The sequence below is a fragment of the Neofelis nebulosa genome, chromosome 10 (genome assembly GCF_028018385.1).
Source record: "Neofelis nebulosa isolate mNeoNeb1 chromosome 10, mNeoNeb1.pri, whole genome shotgun sequence".
Taxonomy (NCBI): Eukaryota; Metazoa; Chordata; class Mammalia; order Carnivora; family Felidae; genus Neofelis; species Neofelis nebulosa.
In genome coordinates this window covers 101,410,816-101,426,542 of record NC_080791.1, presented here as the reverse complement: position 1 = coordinate 101,426,542, position 15,727 = coordinate 101,410,816, and the positions used below count along the sequence as shown (strand labels likewise).

General features: G+C 36.7%; 2 protein-coding genes across 2 annotated transcripts; both read right to left on the bottom strand.

The window, feature by feature from the left end:
- Nucleotides 1–2,796: 2,796 nt before the first annotated feature.
- Nucleotides 2,797–3,786, bottom strand: LOC131486666 (olfactory receptor 8K3-like). Its single transcript, XM_058686559.1, has one exon. It carries the CDS (start codon nucleotides 3,784–3,786, stop codon nucleotides 2,797–2,799), a length of 990 nt encoding a protein of 329 aa, XP_058542542.1.
- A 7,208-nt stretch (nucleotides 3,787–10,994) lies between these two features.
- On the bottom strand, nucleotides 10,995–11,936 carry LOC131488833 (olfactory receptor 8K3-like). Its single transcript, XM_058690679.1, has one exon. The coding sequence runs from the start codon at nucleotides 11,934–11,936 to the stop codon at nucleotides 10,995–10,997; it is 942 nt and encodes a 313-aa protein (XP_058546662.1).
- Between the last annotated feature and the right edge of the window lie 3,791 nt (nucleotides 11,937–15,727).

The window sequence follows — 15,727 nt, the reverse complement described above, 5'->3', positions numbered from 1 at the left end:
TAATGTTTCAGTATTATATTACAAGTTTTCTGTAGGTTTTTAAAATGTAATAATATGTACCCATGATTATGATATCATACAAGTATTTTCACTACCTTCAATACCTCTGTGTTCAATCGATTTATTCCCCCACATGCAGGATTTTTTTAGATATTATTTATAACACCAGTTTCTACTATCCTGCTCAGCGAGGCAGTTTATTACAAATCAGCGTTGAATTTCATCATAAACCTGTTAAGGATGTTGAATTATGTGATTTATGTAATGGGTTTTCGTGTGTGAAATCAGCCGAGCATTCTTGCCTACATGCAGTACTCCTCAACTGTATCAAACATTCTAAACCAAAATGGGTCACTTTTATAAAGTGCCAAGTGAGTACAGCTGAATCTCATTTATATTTTCATAAACCAGTGTGATTTTGGGAGAGCCTGGTGTCTTTCATTTAATATTATATCCATTCATTCTTCCCTTCCCTGGCCTTCTTCGCTTATTCCGAGTCGTGAAGATATTTCCCTTTTGTTCAAGAAATGTGGTTTTGGGGCACCTGGATGGCTCAGTCTGTTAAACAGCTGACTTCTTATTTCAGCTCAGGTCATAATCTCATGGTTCTGCTGGTGAGAAGAAGCCCTGTGTCCATCTCTGCACTGACAGCCGGGAGCCTGCTTGGGATTCTTTCTCCCTCTCTCTCTGCCTCTCTCCCCTTCACACATATGATCTCTTTCTCTCAAAATAAGTAAATAAACATTTAAAAAATAATCTAGCTTTATTAAAGGAAGTTGTACCTGTCATTAGATTCATCTTGTGGGACATTGCCTGGCTATTTTAAATCTCTTGGCTTGCCATATAAATTTTGATATCAACTGAAATATTTAAAAGTACTATTGGGATTGTACTGTTACTGTCTTAAATCTATAGGATAGCTTAAGGAGAACTGACCTCAACACAGCATTTACTTTTTCCAAACAATGGACATGATGTACTCCTACATCTATGTTTTCTTTAATAACTGAGCAAGGCTTTTGTAATTTCTAACCACAAAATCATGTAAATTGTTTATTAGATTTTCTCCTAACTATGAGACAAATTTTTTCAGGTGTAATTGATAGTTTAAAATTTTATTTTTAAGCAGCACTCTCAACAATAGCCAAATTATGGAAAGAACCTAAATGTCCATCAACTGATGAATGGATAAAGAAATTGTGGTTTATATACACAATGGAGTACTATGTGGCAATGAGAAAGAATGAAATATGGCCCTTTGTAGCAACGTGGATTCAACTGGAGAGTGTTATGCTAAGTGAAATAAGCCATACAGAGAAAGACAGGTACCATATGTTTTCACTCTTATGTGGATCCTGAGAAACTTAACAGAAACCCATGGGGGAGGGGAAGGAAAAAAAAAGAGGTTAGAGTGGGAGAGAGCCAAAGCATAAGAGACTCTTAAAAACTGAGAACAAACTGAGGGTTGATGGGGGGTGGGAGGGAGGGGAGGGTGGGTGATGGGTATTGAGGAGGGCACCTTTTGGGATGAGCACTGGGTGTTGTATGGAAACCAATTTGACAATAAACTTCATATATTGAAAAAAATAAATAAAAAAAATAAAGGCAAAAAAAATAAAATTTTATTTTTACCTGTTTATTACTAGTGGATAGCAAAATAATTGATCTTTCATTTGGAAACTTTATATGTACTAACCTTGCAAAATTTAGTCATTATTTTCAGTGTATCAGCTTGAAGATATTTTTGAATTTTTAATATATACAATTATGAATCTTACAAACAATAATACTTTTATTTATGCTTTCCTCAGCATGCATATAGTCACAAATCATAATTTAATAGAAATCTACCCATGCAAGCAATAGTCCAAGGCTGAAACAATGTTAGTTGTTTCATCAGTGGATGAACTCATTGCAGATGTGGTAGACATAGTGAGAGAACTAGAATCAGAAGTGGAACCTGAAGATGTGAATGAATGGCTGAAATCTCATGACAAAACTTTAATGGAGGAAGAATTGCTTCTTATGCATGAACCAAGAAAGTGATTTCTTCAAGTGGAATCTACTCCTGGTGAAGATGCTGTAAGGTTGTTGAACTGGCAACAGTGGATTTAGAATATGACATACACATGGTCGATAGAGCAGTAGCAGGGTTTGAGAAGATTGACTCCATTTTGAAAAGAAGTTCTACTGTGGTTAAATGCTATAAAACAACACCACATGCTACAGGGAAGTTATTCATGAAAGGAAGAGTCAATCAATGCAACACACTTCACTGTTGCCTTATTTTAGGAAATTACCACAGTTGGGGTGCCTGGTGGCTCAGCCGGTTGGGTGTCTGACTCAGCTCAGGTCATGATATCGCCATTCAGAGTTTGAGCCCTGCATCAGTCTCTGTGCCTGTTTTGGATTCTGTGTCTCCTCTCTCTTTCTGTTCCTCCCCCGCTCATGCTCTGTCTCTGTCTCTCTCTTAAAAATAAAGAAACATTTAAAAATTTTTTAATTAAAAAAAACCCAGAAAATACTACAGTCACCCTAACCTTTGGCAACCACCACCCTGACCAGTAAGCAGCCATTAAGATGGAGGCAAGACCCTCTAGGCAAAATATTATGACTTTGAAGGCTCAGATGACAGCATTTTCAAGCAATACAGTGTTTTTTTTTAAAGTATACACATTGTATGATTACCTTTAATGCTAAAAAACACTTAACAGACTATAATACAGGGTCAACATAACTTTTATATGTATTGGACAACCAAAAATTCATTCAATTTGGTTTACTGTGAAATTTGCTTCATTGTGGTGGACTGGAACCAAACCCGCAATATCTCTGAGGTATGTCTATATTTGCACACTTTCTCCAAGTTCTTCGTAGGGCATTTTTCACCTCTTTGTTCCTCAAGCTGTAGATCATTGGATTCAGCATGGGTATAACCAACGTGTAAAATAAGGAGGCCATATTATCAGTATCAAAGGAATGAGTAGATTTCGGCTGCACATACATAAAGAATAGAGTGCCATAGAATAAGGCAATCACTGCCAGATGGGATCCACAGGTGGAGAAAGCCTTGTGCCTGCCTTCTGCAGAGTTCATCCTGAAGATGGCAACAGAGATTAGAATGTAGGACACAAGGACTGTGAGAAGAGATGACACCAGATTAAAAGCAGAAAAGATCAGAATTATCAATCTAATTTCATCGGTGCCTGAACAGAGCAAAGCTATCAATGGTAGACTGTCACAGTAGAAATGCCTGATGACATTATAATCACTAAATGATGAAAGGAAAATTTTCATGATGGTCAACAAAGACAAAGAGACACTATAGAGATAAGCCATTACCACTAGCACCTGACATAATCTTTGTGACATAACAGCTGTGTAGAGCAGAGGGTTACAGATGGCCACATAGCGGTCACAGGCCATTGCCGACAGAATGAAAATTTCATTAATGATAAAAATACTGAAAAAAGTGAGTTGGGTGGCACACCCATTAAAGGAGATTGTATGTTGATCTACAGCAAAATTTACCAGCATTTTGGGTCCCACAGCTGTTGAATAACCAAGATCAGTGAAAGCCAGGTGTCTGAGGAAGAAGTACATGGGTGTTTGTAGCCTAGAGTCTATCTTGGTGAGGATGATCAAACCCAGATTACCCACAACTGAGACCAGATAAACAGTGAGGAGTAGTCCAAATAATGGAGTCTGCAGCTCAGGGAGTTCTGTGATTCCCATTAGAATGAATTCTTTCAACAGTGTTAGATTGTGTTTGTCTGTGCAGGCCATTCGGGAAACCTACACTGGGAATAAATACAAAAATAATCATTAACTTTCATGACATGACTGAGAGGACTATTTTAATAATGATTAAAGGCCTAAATCTTTCATTATGGCCTGTGGCCGTAATTGTCTGTTCCAGCACCTGGCAGCTCATTTCTCTCTTTCTCTCCCTTCCTCTCTCTTTCTCTCCCTCTCTCAGCTTAGCTGAGCTCTTTATAGCTTTCTTAGATATGACAACAAAATAACAAACAACAAAGTTAAAATCTCCTAAATTGGATTTATCAAAATGTAAAAACAGACAAGTTGTATGCATTAATGGACATTATTACGGAATGAAAAATTAACTCATATAATGAAAAAAAATTGTCAATCTTCTATCTGGTGTCTAGTATATAAAATATACAAAGGACTCTTATAGTCCAATATCTAAATGAAAAATTACCCAAATTAAACAAAAAAAAAACTGGCAAAAAAGTTGAAGAGACATTTCTTACAGAATACATGCGAATGGACATTGGCATATGAAAAGATATTCAACATCATTAGCCATGAGGGCAATGCAAATCCACACCACAAGGAGATACCACTTCCCTTGTCGTAAGGTGGCTTAAAAAAGAAAAGATAAGAAAAGAAAAAAAATCACAAAGGTTGACAAGGGTGTAGAGATAAGAATCCTTGTGTATTAATGGGAAGGTAAAACAGTACAGTCACTATGGATGGAGTTTGACGGTGACTCCATACATCAAGCTAAGAATTACCATTCTGATCCAGTAATTCCTTTCCAGATGTGTACCCCCAAAGTACAGACAACCACAAGAGTTCATACAAAAACTTTGCAGGTAAATGTTCATGACAGCATTCGTAAGAGATACACCAGTTCATGATAGTCAAAACTTGGGGACAACCCAAATGTCCATCAACCAGTGCATGGATAACATCTCTGTTGTCTCCACACAATAAGAAATTAGGAAGCCATACAAGGAAAGAAGTATTGTTATATGCAACAATATGGATGAGCCTTTAACACGTGCTAAGCAAAAGAAGCCAAGTATAAAAGGGCACATCTGTGCGTATTATATTATATAATTCCATTATATGAAATATCCAAAAGAGATGAATCCATAGAGAGAGAAAGCAGATTAGCGGTCAGGAACACCAAATTCATTCTCAGGAGACAATTCAGTTAGGGACATATTTCGGGTGGATATTAAAAGCATCATAAATCTCACGGAATAAATGAGAATATCAGAGTGTGTGCTCTCTTTTAAATCCATGCTACTAAATACAAGTCCCCTTATATATGAGAAAAGATATGACGTGTTTCTAATTATCTTTAGAGTTCTATGTAAAACACTAAACTTTATTTTACATGGTTCTATTTACATTACTTTGTACGATTATTGAAGGTAACCTGGTTCTTACCTTTTAGATCCGTTTTTTTCCCTCCCAACTTTTCTTCAAACATGTAAAAAACACAATGAGATTAGAGTTGGACCTTCACTATAAAACTACCCTAAGGATAGAGGTGAGAGAATTAAATTATTCCCCAGCCCTGCCCCCTCCTATTGCCAAATACATCTTTTTACACTAAATTAGGTGACAATGAGTATATTCAACATGGAAGGTCAACAAAATATAGATTTAAATATATATACTTACACATCAAAGTAATTTTCAAGGGGGAATAGAGTTTTAGAAAAAAATTATTAAATAAGTGGAAAATACACTGTAATTGTAATCAAAATACATATTACTGCTTTAAAATTTTGCAAGAATTCTTCTTTATTGAAATTTGTGTGTGCACATATTTTAATCTTAATTCCAATCTACATGAGATGTGCTTTTCGTTATTTAAGGGATAATCTGATGGCATTTCAGAGACTATTCCAAAGCTTACAGCTAAGGAAGAGGGGCAATCCTGTTATTAATCAGATGTTATGGGATGATGGAGGCATTACATACTGATATCAATGCTTTAATAGTTTGCTTTCACCTCACTTCCAACTAAAAGGGATGGTTTGAAAAGGACATTGATAAATTTGGGAAACACATGATGTATTTGAAACAGAGAAATTGCAAGTGTTACAAACACATTGAGGCAATCCTTTTACTTTAGAGGGACTGGAAACCATTATGAAATGTGTGATTTGAGTTAGAAATTCTGAAAATATCCAATTAACTACGCATAATAGTATCATATTTGACATTTTACTAAGGGTCCAAGTGAAAGAAACTAAACAGGAAAATCTTAAGGTCTTGGGTGTGAATTTCTTAACCAATTCCCTTTTCAGAGATTGGTTTTTTTCCCCCCACTATTCAATGATTACAATCTTGCTGCATCTTAGCAAACGTCTAGCTTTCACCAAAAATTATAATAAAGATGTTTACAACCTTGTATTTGCCCAGAAACTTCAGTTAACAAAAGAGACCTGTTAAAGAGATGGTTAAATCATGGAAGCGGGTGGGGGTTTGGGGACAATAATGTAAATGGGAGGTGGGGTCCTGAAGAGTCACTAGACTCAGAGTTAGTCACAGAGACAGCTACAGTGTACTCACCTGCGAGGTGGAAAATCTCTGGGCTCCCATTTGTTCATGGCACAACCCAGTAAGGATTTATGGATGACTTTACTCCTTTGAGTCTTTCCCTGAGGAGAAAGAATACAAGCTAATTATGCCTCAAGCATTTGAAAATATCAAACAAAGGCGTGGTATATCTCCTAATTCTACAGGACATCTTTATATTCCCCTGCTAATAAAGTTATGTTAGATACCTTTCCACAATGTCTCCTGGTAAAGTCTTTCTATTGTAACCCAGCGATCTGGAATCAAATCGTTGTATTTGTAGGAAAGATGTTTTCATTTTTCTTGCAACCCTTAATGATCTTCTTCTACTACAATGGCTTTTTATGAGTTTATCTCTGGGGGCAGAATGAAGATGATTGAATGATGCTTACTACATCATTAAAAAAATTTACAAGTAAAAGTAAAAATTTACAAGTACTTGTTTTCCCCTTTTTTTGTGGTGTTTTAACTTATTTAAACATAATATACTTATTAACAAATGCATGCATCGTACATTTTTGCAAATTCAAGACAACTGTGTAATCAGAATCCAGATCAAATAGCTATGATGATAGTAAAATTGAAACATTACCAGGACCCCAGGAGAATCCTTCAGTCTGCTGTCTGCGATGAACTGTCCCCTTAAACACACACACTCACATGTGCACACACACATGAATAATTCTTTTTCTGCCTGCTAACAATGTGAATTATTTTTATCTATTTTTGTTACTTTTATTTTAAAAATTTTTTTAAAACGTTTTATTTATTTTTAAGACAGAGAGAGACAGAGCATGTGTGGGGGAGGGGCAGAGAGAGAGAAAGAGAGAGAGAGAGAGAGAGAGAGAGAGAGAGAGAGAGAGAGAGAGAGAGAGACACAGAATCTGAAGCAGGCTCCAGGCTCTGAGCTATCAGCGCAAAGCCTGAAGTGGGGCTCGAACTCACGCACTGGGAGATCGTGACCTGAGCCGAAGTCCGACGCTCAACAGACTGAGCCACCCAGGCACCTCTGTCATGTATTTTTTAAGGATAATAATTTATAGTTTATAAAAACATATTGCCCTGACATAGAGAAGAATTTCTTGAAAATGGTAATTAAAAACAGCTACTCCCACATCCTTGATGTCCACACCAATATCTTTTGTCATCTTCATATTGTATTTCTTGTCAACTCTTTATGGATTTGGAACAGTTACCTTTACATTATGCTTACAAAGCCTTTGTCCACGATTTGTCTGATTATGTAGGTCTGATAAAAGTATCCTCTCCCTCAGACATCTAGGGGTGCCTGGGTGGCTCAGTTGGTTGAGCATATGACTTCAGCTCAGGTCATGATCCCGCCCTCCATGAGTTCAAGCCCCAGGTGGGGCTCTGACAGTTCAGAGCCTGGAGACTGCTTTGGATTTTGTGTCTCCCTCTCTCTCTGCCCCTCCCCCACTCATTCTCTGTCTCTATTTCTTTTTCTTTTTTTTTTTTTTTAATTTTTTTTTTTTCAACGTTTTTTATTTATTTTTGGGACAGAGAGAGACAGAGCATGAACGGGGGAGGGGCAGGGAGAGAGGGAGACACACAGAATCGGAAACAGGCTCCAGGCTCTGAGCCATCAGCCCAGAGCCTGACGCGGGGCTCGAACTCACGGACCGCGAGATCGTGACCTGGCTGAAGTCGGACGCTTAACCGACTGCGCCACCCAGGCGCCCCATGTCTCTGTCTATTTCTCAAAAGTGAATAAACGTTAAAAAAAAATACTCCCTTGGGCATCTGGATGGTTTAGTTGGTTAAGAGTCTGACTCTTGATATTGGCTCAGGTCATGATCTCATGGTTTGTGAGTTTGAGCCTCGTGTTGGGCTCTGTGCTGACAGATAGGGATTTTCTCTTCTCTCTCTCTCTGCCCCTCCACACCCTCTAAAAAAAAATTAAAAAAAACATCTTTTCCCACTGTTAGAGTTTCCTTCTCAAACTATTAATTGTGATGAACATAATTTCTTAAGTCAGTGCAATTAATCATTTTAAATCTTAGATAACCATTGTTTTATGAGGTCTGTTTAAAATGCTTTATATATTTCAATATCTCCAAGATGTTTCACTATTCTTTCCTTTTAGATGTTTGTATTTCACACTGAGATCTTCAATCAAGTAGAATTGAGTCTGTATAGGGACTGGGTATGCGCCCAGATCCTTTTTTTCTCTCCAAATAAATATACAAATTGCCTAAGAGTATTTATGGAAAAGATCATTCTTCCTCTTTGAGAAAATAGTGATGCATCCATCATAAGTTAGGTGACAGTGTATTTGTAGATCTGTGTCTGAAGTCACTATTGTATTCCATCAATCATTTGGTCCGTTTTCTGGACAATGTTCTCTTTCCTTTTTTTTTTATTGCAGTGTAATTGACACAGAATGTTACCTTGGTCTCAGATGTAAAACACAGTGAATCAACGTGTTTATCCATTATGTTATGCTAACCACAAGTGTAGCTAACACCTGTCAATACCATTGACTATATTTTCTATGCTGTACCTTTTATTCCTGTAACTTAACTCATTCCATAATTGGAAGCCTGTATCTTCCTCTCCCCGCCTCCCCCCTCCCCCCCGGCCTTTGTGCCTATCCCCCATCCCCCTCCTCTCTGGCAACCATAAATTTGTTCTCCGTATTTATAGGTCTACATCTAACTTTGCTTGTTTGTTGATTTGATTGTTTTGTTTTTAGATTCTGTATATTAGTGAATCATATGGTATTTGTATTTCTCTGTCTGGCTTGTTTCGCTTACCATAATACTTTCTGTGTCTACCCATGTTGGCACAAATGGCAAGATCTCATCCTTTTTTTTTTTTTACACTTATTTATTTTTGATAGAGAGAGACAGAGCACAAGTGGGGGAGGGGCAGAGAGAAGATGAACCAGAATCCCAAGCAGGCTTTGTGCCATCGTCGCAGAGCACGACGTGGGGCTCGAACTCATGAACCGTGAGATCATGACCTGAGCCAAAGTTGGGTGCTTAACCAACTGAGCCACCCAGGTGCAACAAGATCTCATCCATTTTAAGGCTGAGTAATATTCCATTGTGTATAAATTCCACATCTTCTTTATTCTATCATCTAACAGTGGCTACTTGGGCTGATTCCATATTTTGGCTACTGTAAATACTCCTGCAGTGACTATAGAGGTGTATATAACTTTTTGAATTAGTGTTTTTGTATTCTTTTTTATTCTTAGGGCAAATACCCAGTAATGACATTCTTGGATCATGTGGCATTTTCATTTCTAAATTTTAGAGGAACCTCTTAAGTTTTTAGAGCCACTATTTCCACAGCGGCTATAACACTTAGGAAAAAAGAAATTTAATTACTAAAGCTTTGTAATAGATCATGAAATCTGGTAGTATAACTCCTGTAACTTTAATCTTTCTTCAAACTATCTTTGTATTTTTGGCATTTTGCCTCTCTTAATTAAGTTTATAATCAGCTTCCATAATTCTAAAATAAAGAAGGAAAAAGAATGAAGAAAGAGAGATTAAAAAATAGTTTCTGTAATAATTTAAAACTATCTAGTTTATTAATGTTTACACATTAAAATAATATTGCTTAATTAAAGAAATTGGTATCTGTTATTGGAATGCTTCTGTATTCTTTCTTCTCTAATATTCTAGATATTTGGATTTCCACGTAATCTTTAAAATCAACTTGACTATTAAAAAATGCTGCTGCAGTTTTGATTGTTACTACATTAAATATATAGAATAATTTAGGGAAAACTAACCACCATGCAACATTTATTTCTTTTCAGCAATGGTATGGTATATGCTACATTTATGACTTCTTTAATAATTCAGTAATGTTTTTATAGTTCATAGCAGAGATGTGATGCAACTTGCTCATTAAATTTTCCCTAAGTATTATAGGCTTTTCATTTCTAGTGTAATTGATAGTTTAAAACTTCACTTTTACCTTTTTTTGTTATTGTAAAGCAAAGAAACAAATCTGATCTTTAATATGCTGACTTAATGTGCACTAACCTTGCAAAATTCAGTTATTATTTCTAATGTTTCAGCATGAACAGTTTTTGAAATTTTAATGTAAACAATTATGACACCTGAAAATAAATACACTTTTATTTCTGCTTTCCCCAAGCATATACAGGTACACATATCGCTTAATAAAAGCTGAGATGCTTCCCACAGCAAGAGGATAGAGTTCAAGTGTCATTAAGGTAGATATAATTGATTATTCATTATTGTGTGTATTTCCCCCAAAAGGAACAATAGTTGCCATCTTCTATATGCCATATGCCATTGTGGTGGGGACTAGCATTTATTTAACATTTAGGCAAAGACATTAGAAAGCCTTTTAAGTAATAATATCTAAGGGGAGATGTATTACAACAAACCCAAGAAACAATACAAGTTGTCTTCAGTTGTAACATAAGTACCTAGCAATGTGAGAACAGTAGTCTGGACTTCAGTCACCTCCACTGAAACCAAAAATGGTAACAGAAGGATCATCATTACTGAAACATCTATACATTGAAAATGGGAAGAACAATTCTAGTTTCCCGTGACTTTTATACATTAGTCCTTTCTAAGGCCTATGGCATATAATCAACAATAGTCTATAAACTAATTTATTATATACGTAGTTCACAGTGAACTCTACATAGGCAGTTTGGGCAGATTTTTCCATATCCGACGCAGGGCACCTTTTACCTCTTTGTTCCTCAAGCTGTAGATCATGGGATTCAGCATAGGTATTATCAAAGTATAAAATACAGAGGCAATTTTATCAGTATCAAACGAATGACTGGATTTGGGTTGCACGTACATGAAGAATAGAGTGGCATATAATACAATGACCACTGTCATATGGGATCCACAGGTGGAGAAGGCCTTGTGCCTGCCCTGTGCAGAGTTCATGCTGAGGATGGCCATCAGGATCAAGATGTAGGAGACAAGCACTATCAGAAGAGATGACACCAAATTAAATGCTGAAAAGATCAGTATTATCAACTCAATGTCACGTGTGCTTGAGCACAACAAAGTTAATAAGGGAAGATTGTCACAATAAAAATGTCTAATGACATTATGGTCACAAAAGGATGACATAAAAATCTTTATGGTGATTATCAGAGAAAGAAAGGCACTGTAGACATAGGGGACAGCCACCAGCACCCAGCACACCTTTTGTGACATAACAACCGTATAAAGCAGAGGATGACAGATGGCCACATAGCGGTCATAGGCCATTGCTGACAGAATGAAAAGCTCGCTGATGATGAACAAGATGAAGAAAGCCAGCTGTGTGGCGCACCCGTTATAAGGGATTGTGTTTTGATTAGCTATGAAGTTGACTAACATTTTGGGCCCCACAGCTGTTGAATAACCAAGATCAATGAAAGCCAGGTGTCTGAGGAAGAAGTACATGGGTGTTTGTAGCCTGGAGTCCACCTTGGTGAGGATGATCATGCCCAGGTTGCCCACCACTGAGATCACATAGATGCTGAGGAAGAGTCCAAAGACAGGAGCCTGCAGCTCAGGCCGGTCTGTAATTCCCATTAGGATGAATTCTGTTAGCACTGTTTGATTTGGTTGGTTCATCCTGGCCATGAAGGAAGAATGCTGTGGGAAGAAACATCACAAGAGTCCTTGAGATTCTGGAGATAGCATCTGTTCCCATTTTAGAACCCAAAGTCATTATGGGTAAGACAAATCCAAGTTTTTAGATGAGGTGACTTAAGGGGTGCCTGAGTGGCTTAGTCACTTAAGCATCTGACTTCGACTTAGGTCATGATCTCACAGTTCGTGGGTTTGAGCCCTATGTCTGGCTTGGTGCTGGCAGCTCAGAGCCCGGAGCCCGCTTTGGATTCTGTGTCTCCCTCTCTGTCTGCCCCTCCTCGACTCACGCTCTGTCTCTGTCTCTTAATTAAACACTAAAAAAAAATTTAGATGAGGTGACTTGAAACAAGACTCACTGCCAACATTGAAGCTGGAACCAAATTTAGAAAGTGTTATAACCTAAGATATATAGTAGCCATTTTTTTTGTGTGCCAAATGCTAGCTACAATTATCAAATATATACAACCCCTTTATGACTTTGTCAACAATGCATCATTAGAAACGTTTGATCTTGAGTGGGAATCCTGATATCTTTTTTAGAAATGTTTTTTGCTTAAAAACTGGAAGGAATTATAATAAAAGGAATGCCCTCTACTCCTTGCCCTTGCAACCTTAGTCTCAACCTCCAGAGAAAACCGTGATTAACTAATTGAATAGACTTTGATTTACTTTCTCACTATAACTCTGCATACTAATGGCATTCCCATTCCACCATTCATTTCATTTTTGAAACCATATTATCATTTCACTATGCTTTTATGAGCTTTAAATATTGTTGATGATTTTTTGAGGATAGACAAGATAGCTATTTTGCAGAAGTCCCCAACATGTGCACTGTAACGTACATAAGTAACTTTTATTTTCTCTAGAACAGTGCATGTGAAATTTCAGCACATGTATGTGTTTTTTTTTTCAGTTTATGATTTTTGCTGTGTTGCATACCAAGTGAGACCTGCATTTAGAAGTTACTCAATATGAGAAAAACACTAGGTGTCATTCTCACATTTGCTTTGACCTAAGAACTAATACCTCTGATGTTGGCTTAATGTTATAGTTACAGTTTTCTAGCACATATTAAAGCAAATACAAATTATTAAAATATATTTGTTAATGTACCCCCTAAAATTATCCAGAAAACTGCTATAAAATAGTGATTCAACAGAGAAATGTCACTCCAAAGTAGGCAGTGCTATTTCAAATGACTTAGAGACTGGAAAATAATATTGCATGGAATATATTTACTATATTTTAATTTGAATACAATTCCTACCCCTTTATTTCATCTTCCATAAAAATACATAAAATGGTTGGTTCTAACACATTGAATTTAAGGATTGAACTTTATCTACCTCTACTTTTCCAACTCTTTTCTCCTTCAGATTGTTTTTAAAGGTAGGTGCTTGCAAAGTTTCATGGGGAAAAAATCATTTCAAACTCTCCAATATATAAGATGTGAGGACTACAGTGTGACTCATTCTAGGAGGCACAAAATCCTGATTTAAAAAATAAAAATAGGGGCGCCTGGGTGGCTCGGTCGGTTAAGCGTCCGACTTCGGCTCAGGTCACGATCTCACGGTCCGTGGGTTCGAGCCCCGTGTCGGACTCTGTGCTGACAGCTCAGAGCCTGGAGCCTGTTTCAGATTCTGTGTCTCCCTCTCTCTGTGACCCTCCCTCGTTCATGCTCTGTCTCTCTCTGTCTCAAAAATAAATAAATGTTAAAAAATATATAAAAATAAAAAATAAAAATATAATTTAAAAAACCACAATATATTCAGGCCTATAATTTCACTTATATAGATACAAAGCCCTAAACAATACTAATATATTATTGGTATCACTTTTAAAAATGTATAAGAATTATAAAACATTTGTTCAAGCTGTGTTGATTCCATGTTTGGCTGGAAGGATTAATTTTGGAAAATCTATAATTAGAATTCACCACATTATCAGAATGAATTAGAAAACAAAATGACCATTTGAGTAGATGAGGAATTAATAATATTTAGGATAGATAAAAGCTATAAAACTTAAGAATAAAAAGAAAATTCCATAATGGTAGGATATCTTATAAAAACTAGGCAGAACCTACTCTTAAAAGGAGAAAAATTAAAATGTTCTATGGAAACATTATAGAAGCCTTAAATAAATTAGTGCAAATACTATGTTCATGGATTGCACAATGCAGTGACAAAATGTCAATTCTGCTGAAATTAGTCTATTTTCTCGATGCCCTTACAATTGAAATCTAAGGATATTTGTAGAATTTGCAAATGATTTCAAAGGCATTGAGAAAATACAAATTATATGGAATAAGCAAGACATTTTGAAAAGACCAAATGGTAAAATTATAAAGCTGGAATTATTGAAACAATATGGCATACATCAGTGGAACAGAATAAGGACTTCAGGAAAAGATCCATGAATGTATAGAACTGTAGTTTATGACTGAAGTAGCATGTTAGGACAAGCATGCAAAATCGAACTATTCAGTGGAGATAGGGAAAATGTTTATCCCTGTATAGGATGAAGAAATCGGATATTTGCTCATCCTTACAAGGTCAAGGACTTAACATTATAAGAAAATGTTAAACTTTTATAACCTTAAAATGTTAACCTTTTATAACCTTAAAAACTAGAACCTCTGGTTGCCCACAAATAAAAAATTCAAGTTTAATTTTGGAGATAAAACTACTTCACAAAATTTTCTCTACCCAAAAATCTATTCAAATTAACAAAATATCGACAGCAAAGCAATAACAAACATTCACTAGCGACAACCAAACAAATGACAAAGCCTAATGCCTGAAGCTACAAAAATTATACCCAAAGAAAGGACTAATCCACAGTAGTTCGTACAGTTGGCCAAACCTCTTCATCCCAACATCCATTTTATTGTGATTTTACGAACCCTGGAGTTCTTCTGAAATTCAGTGGAGTAAGTATTAAGTGGCCCTCCTCCCACCAGCCCTAACCAAGCACTGCCTGAAAAGAAACAAGGAAATTGAGCATCACACCTGACTCTTATTAGATGAAAGCAGAAACTCGAGAGCTGTACCAGGACCAGGAGGATGGACATGAGCCCCAGGATGTCCTCTTATGCAAATGTAAGCACTCAATCTCAAGTCGATATTCTGTAACATTTTGCCAATAGCCTCAACTGAAATAAATGGGTTGGTTAAATGGAGAGCATTGCTCTCCCACTCAGAGGAGGGAGGGAAAGAGAGAGGGAGGGAAGGAGAGAGGGTGACTTTAAGCTGAGCTTGCAAAAAATGCTGACTCCCCCTTCAGGATGTTTACTGTCTAGAATCTCAATATAAATGTAGGAATAAAGACAAATAAAAATGACGTTCCTTATCACCTTCAATGAACATAATAACAGTGGTAAACATATACCATTATTCCAAAGAAACCTGGTTATGAAAAGACGTTATTAATATACCTGGTAGAATCTACTGAGTCTGGAATTGGTGACTATATTCATATCTTTCATTTAAATTGGAGACAGCCATCAAAAATCATTGCTGCAGCTAATCTAGCAATCATTATAATCAGTGACATCTACTTACCCTAAGCGAGGACTGGCTTCTTGTTCCCCCATGCGATTATGAGCCTGACTGCTGTGAGAAGAATTTATGAGTGTCCCCTCCCTCACGACATTCCCCTGGGAGCTTGAATGCACTTCTTGGCTATTCCCAAAGCCTCTGAGAACAGGAAATTATGTCACTGGTGTTTGCTAATTATCCAGAGTAACTTTGATTTCTCTATTGAGGAAA